Source organism: Typopeltis vanoorti, chromosome 4, assembly GCF_054136105.1.
Source record: "Typopeltis vanoorti isolate ZY-2024b chromosome 4, IOZ_Tvanoo_1.0, whole genome shotgun sequence".
NCBI lineage: Eukaryota > Metazoa > Arthropoda > Arachnida > Uropygi > Thelyphonidae > Typopeltis > Typopeltis vanoorti.
This window is the reverse complement of record NC_143552.1, coordinates 67301066-67307344: the sequence shown is the minus strand read 5'-3', so window position 1 is coordinate 67307344 and position 6279 is coordinate 67301066. Positions and strand designations below refer to the sequence as shown.

At 35.8% G+C, this 6279-nt stretch overlaps 1 protein-coding gene across 1 annotated transcript; it reads left to right on the top strand.

Moving 5' to 3' along the window:
* Positions 1 to 4865: 4865 nt before the first annotated feature.
* Positions 4866 to 5933, top strand: LOC150107375 (DNA (cytosine-5)-methyltransferase 3C-like). The gene has a single exon (XM_090391819.1). It carries the CDS (start codon positions 4866 to 4868, stop codon positions 5931 to 5933), a length of 1068 nt encoding a protein of 355 aa, XP_090247945.1.
* Positions 5934 to 6279: the final 346 nt, after the last annotated feature.

Below are 6279 nucleotides of genomic sequence, written 5' to 3'. Positions count from 1 at the left end.
TAGCCACCGCACCCTATTCTACGGTCCTTACATAAACACAGGATAAAATCAACTGTGTCAGCATGTGTAATAATTCTAAAATTGATTGCAGCTGTCGCTATGATTGGGCGTGTGTGTCTGTGTGTTCCGGCAATTATTACGATTAATTTAATGAGCTCGAGCTTTAACCGCTTCGTTCTCTCCCTCCCTCCCCTCTTATGGCCCGCTGCGTAGTCTTTTCCTTCTGCGGTCTTAGAAGAGTCGTCTGCAAGATCGAAAGCTCTTTCGTATATTTTCTGTTCGTAGCAATTGCACTTTACCCTCTTACAAGGAAGCCATTTAAATTTTACGTTTAAGTGATTTCATTATAGCTTAGCGACAATTAGCGACAGTTTTAAGAGGAAGCTAATCTCTTAATTGCACTTAAGAAATTAAGAGATTAGCGACTGTCGCAAAGGTTTTCCTTGAAGGAGATTTCCTGCCTGAATGTACGTTAATCATTAATCCCTGAAAAACGGGGGCAGGTGAAAACAGGACATTTAAATTTTTTTTTCTTCTCTTTCATATTGCAGGGTTCGATTATGCTCGGAAGAATAATGGATTGATCCCGATAGAGAAAGAGAGAGAGAGAGAGAGAGAGAGAGAGAGAGAGAGAGAGATCAGATCCACGTATGATGAGGTATATACATTTTTTGTGGAATATTTCCCATCATTCATCCAAATCCTTCACCCGAACCCCCCCTCCGCCATCACGAACATTCATTTGCTTTTTCTAAATTTTCCTCATTTGATCCTCAGCAGTGGACTTTTTTTTTTTCCTTTTAAACTTTCTTTTGTGTGTGTGTGTGTGTGTGTGTGCGCGCGTGGAGGGGAGAGGAGAGGAGGGGAGAATAGCCTTAAGAATGACACTGTTCTTTTGCTAGAAAGACAACATGCATTCGAATTTCGCCTAGGATAAAACAAAAGACGTACTTTTCAACTGAAGGTGAGGTCACCAGTCTCGTACGGAGGTGGATGTTTTTACTGCTTGGAAATTTTGGCTTTTATGATCACAAATCATAAAAGGTCAGAGAATATTTACAGTTTCCCGTTCTTAATTTAAAATATTAATTTTACTTGATTTAGTTTTTAAATTTCAAAATAGACATGAACTGAGAAGGTTTATTATCATTATTAGACACCTCCGGAGAGTCCAAAGACTCATCGAGGGAGGCCACCTGCTCTAGAGCTCTGTCTCATTTAACCACCCACCAACTGACCGCAACTACACTAACAGCATCTACCGCTTCCCCAGACATCCACGCACACGGTGGGATTCGAACCCGCAGCCTTTCGGTGAGAGAGCGGATACGCTAACCATTCGGCCAATCAGACATGAGTTTATGAGGATAAAAATCTTTCAACTCTTGCACTGCTTTGAAATAATTGGCAGGCACTTTTGTAATTGGTGACTACGACGATGTCTGGAACGTTCGGCGGTAGATGTTCGAGTCCAATCTAGAAAGCATCTTAAAATCTAATAATTTTTTTTCATTGATAATCAAAAAAATAAAATAATAATAAATAAATAAATAAGTTTTTAAGTTTAGGAAGAAAGAGATCTTTGGAGGCCTGAGACGCATTCAGCTCTGGGGATGATAAATGAATAGTTTAAGATTTCCCATTTTTATTGAATTTAAATCAATGACATTGAACATAACATTTTATAGAAGTTTTTATGATAAACACATCAGGATTTAAATAGTTTTTCACTTCCATATTCAAGGCACTATTTTTTTGTTGAGCCTTTATCAGTTAGTACCGTAATGTCATTTAATACATTTGATAATTTAGTAATTTATTCCATATTTTTCGAGAATTTTAATTAATATTAATAACTGTTTCGAATGATTCCATTTAATTAAAATTATTATATGAATTTAATTATACACTTTATAAAAGAGAACAATATACAAGTACATTTTGGCTAACTGAATAGCTTTTATAATTGCTGCAAAATAATGAGGTTCACTTGATGAATTAATTTAGGCTAGAATTAACGTCTTTTAAACAACACGTACTGTAACATTTTAACAGAGAAAGATCATTCATTGGATAGAATCAAAAGAAAAGGAATATGAAAGAGTGATTTGCGATAAATATTCCCACTTCCAAATTGCTAGTTGTTTTTAAAGTAGTTGTTGGTGAAAGTCATTTTCAAATGAATAAATTGTAATTTAAATTATTCGCGTGATAAAATTGCAAACACTGTTTGTTCAGTTGCACACAATGTTTGAAAAATTTCTTTCAACAATATAATACAAATGCTTTCTCCATCGTCTGTAGACGTAAACAATGAAAAGCAAAAATTGCTGTACATACAATGATCAAACCAAAATTATGCAAGTGTGTGTGTGTGTGTGTGTGTGTGTGTGTCAATATAAATAAATATAGCTTCATTCGGTAACCAAGAGAATTAAATATTCTCTTTTCTAACGGAAGACTATGAATTCGAATCTTAATGCGAATATTTGTAAAACTCATCGAAGATAATTGCAGTCATTTTTAAGATTAATTATCTCCTTTAAGACTGAAAAACCTGTGTGAGAGATGATGCGAGTTACGATGCGATCACTTGACGTACTGGAGGCTTGTAGTGGCATCAAATCATTTGTTTTCTACTAGGCCTGACACGGCGAAGTAGATTAGCTTATTTCTTAAACCTAATTAATGCGCTGATAGGGCGGTCAATCCTATCTGCATAGTGAATTATGCATAATACGAAACACACGTGACTGTGTGCGCGATGTGTGGTTCATAGCATACTTCAGCAGTGTACATTTTTGACCGATTTAGAGAGCAAGAAAGTTATTTGTAAAGTTTTTTAAACTTAAATGTTCACGCAGGCCTAGTAATGCACATAATACATGGACTCGGTTTTATTCAGCTTTGATGTGCTATAAATAATTTTTCCCTTACTTTCAAAAGCGCATTCAAGGGTAACTTCAAGGACAAATTAAGGAATAACAACGCATCAAATTATCAAGCACAATGGAGGCTGTAGACCAGAAGATGCGAATGAATATGCCACTTAAAGTAGAATCTAAAGCAGCATCTATCTCGCCTTATCACAAAATGTATTCTTTCAATACGTCAACAAGTTCTGAATATTATTAAGCCCTTCCCCCTCCCACTTATATTACCACGTTGTTTACCTGCAATGTTCCAGGTCTGAGCAACCTAAGATGCCGGTGGCGTCAGATTAAAGAAGCTGTTTTAAGAACTAATTGTACGCCTGCAAACCTTGTTTTTAGTATAAAGTTATAACGAAAGAATAACAACTCGATAGCTCCGAAGTAAAACATCTTAAAATGTGCAAGCGTGGAGTTGTGTTCAGTTTTAAACTGAAATCAATACGCGCAACTTTTGCGTGTTCTTCTGAAATGTGTTTTCTTGAAAGTATATCAAGTTTCCCTAGAAAAAATCTCCGCTCCTTTTTCACGTCACTGTTGCGAAGGGCCCAACTGATTGTTGAATGCTAATGCGATTTCCCAACACTGTTAACGACACTCATCTGAGGAAGTTAAATATGCCTCTCGTTGTATGAGCTATTTGCTATCAAAAGACTGCAGAAACAAGAGCTTTAATAGTACTGTATTACGAAAAGTGACTGAGCAATAACTATACTGGCATCGCCATTATCAACTCATTAAATTTCTTCATATCCTTCTAAACCACAGTTTGTTTTCTTATAGATGAACAGCTCTTAGATAAGAGGATTCAAGGGAAATGATGAAATTTGTGAGACAACTTTCTTCTGTCTCAAAATTCTATTGATTTTTTTTTCTTAAGTGGATGATCACTCACTGCCGAGTTGGTCACTCACTGTAAGTTGAACACTGAAATCAAAAATTAACAATTTGTTTTGAGACGGAAGTGACGTCATTCATATTACTTTTACATGGTCTATACGATTGTTTTTTTTTAAATTATTTCACTATGAAATACTTATAATTAATATAAATACTTTAAAATATTTTCTGAAATTCTAAAAACATAATATAAATCTTGAAAGGATCCATATAACATTATAATTATGTTATGAGAAAAATTCTCAATAAACAAATTATGTTAAGTTCTCAATAAAAAAAAGCCTCACCCGATAAGCAAATAGGTTTTAAAAATCATATTTTTAGTGAATTTATTTTTCTCTCTCTCTCTTAAAAGAATTATTTTTCATTATTCTTTTCAGTTTTAACGATATTGTAGTTATTCTCCAACAGAAGTTTGAGAATAATTACTAATAATAATTGATAATAATTGATATCCAAAATTCAAAACGTATTTTGTATATCAATTATATTTTTAAATATGTATTAAAACTATGTCAATTTAAATTAATAGTAATATTGTCTTGATAACAAACACTTAAAAGATAAAATAACTGAATAAAAGTAGAGGTCACTGAGCAGATATGAAGAGGTTATTCTAAATAAATAAAAAGCTCAAGGCTAGTCCTTTGCGTTTGATAGAAATGTGGGTTTTGAAGACTTCACAAAGCCGAGACACAATTAGTGGCTAAATGTAGAAACATGCGCAAAGCAGTGAAAACACGTACTAAAGAGAGATGTTTACTCATTCAGAGCTGAGAAAATAAACATACGCGATCCTGAGAAAGTTTTCGTATTGAAGATTTGGCAAATACAGGAGAAACAGGTGTTCAAGTATTATCATATAACACGCGGGAAAAGTGGAGTTATTAAACGGTATTTGATTAAACGAAAATCTGCTTTATACTCACTGGTTGTTAGATTAATATCTACTGAAAGCTCTATAAAAGGTTTGTGTGATCAGTTCAACGCACCAATATTTGAAATATCAGTGGAGGGATAACGTCATACAAGTGAATGGCTCGTTATTACCAAAGTGCAGCGGACTTAGAACGGGATTTGAATGAATTAATGAAAAACTTAGGAAACTGGTATCAGAAAGTAGTTCAAGTATGGACGAAGAAGGAACGTGAGCTGCCACCAGCCCCACCTATAGAAGAATACAAAGACCAGAAGGCTATCAGAGTACTTTCGTTGTTTGACGGCATTGCAACTGGCAGGTACGTGTTGGATCAACTGGGCATCGAAGTCGAAGCATATTACTGCAGCGAAATAGATCCCGATGCCATCAGCGTGTCGACTTACCAGCACAAGAACACCATCATCAACTTGGGAGATATTCAATACATCGTAGAAGCCGACATCGCCAAATTGTGTCCGATCGATCTGGTAATTGGGGGATCTCCCTGTAATGATTTATCTCTCGTGAATCCCGCAAGAAAAGGATTGTTCCACCCTGAGGGAACAGGTAAGCTATTTTTTGAATTTTTCCGACTTTTGAAAGCGGTACAGTTGTCCAACAAGGGTCGCCACGTCTTCTGGCTGTTCGAGAACGTGGCTTCGATGCCGAAAGAATGGAAAGAACACATTTCTCGCTATCTCGACTGCGAACCGACGATGATAGATGCGCAGCACTTTTCCGCCCAGATTCGCGCACGCTATTTCTGGGGTAACATTCCCGACATGTACTCAGTCGAGGAACTCTGCGAGAGAGGAGAGATTTTACAGAAAAACAACCTTAACCTGGACGGTGTGTTAACCCCATACCTCAACAGACGAGCAGCCATGGATAAAGTACGGACAGTGACAACAAACAGCAATTCGTTAAGGCAGGGCAAAGAATGCCTTTTCCCCGTGACCATGGATGGACAAGGAGACGTTCTGTGGGTAACCGAGCTTGAAGAAATATTTGGCTTTCCTCGTCATTATACAGACGTTGGAAATATTCCTCTGGGAAGGCGAAGACGTCTGCTAGGAAAAACATGGAGTGTGCCTGTGATTAAACGCCTGCTGGAACCCCTGAGAAATTATTTCAAAACAGTACCGGATGTTTCCATGGCAGCACAGAATCAAAAGCAAATGTAGTTCTGGATTATTATAAAAACCTTTTGAATTGTGTTTTAATAAGCTAATTATCGGTTTTTTTTTTTAAATATCTAGAAATTTAAGATTTAGACGCATTTGCTAAGCTGGTGTCTCTGTAGACTATTTACGACATACTTATTAAGACCTGTAATTAAACGAATTATTGGTATAGAAAGCTTGAATTTAGTTTTATCTCATGTGTGATGTTTGCAAATCAGTAATTATAATTGTATTGAGCAATTGTAACCAAAGTTTTTTTTTTCTTTTTTTGGTTGTACTTCACGTGGATTATTTATTTATGTGTAATTTGAGGCATTCAATCTATTGTTCATCTATTAAATATAAA

Excerpts from the sequence above, each read along its gene's own strand:
- LOC150107375 (XM_090391819.1), top strand. The coding sequence starts at position 4,866 with ATGGCTCGTTATTACCAAAGTGCAGCGGACTTAGAACGGGATTTGAAT.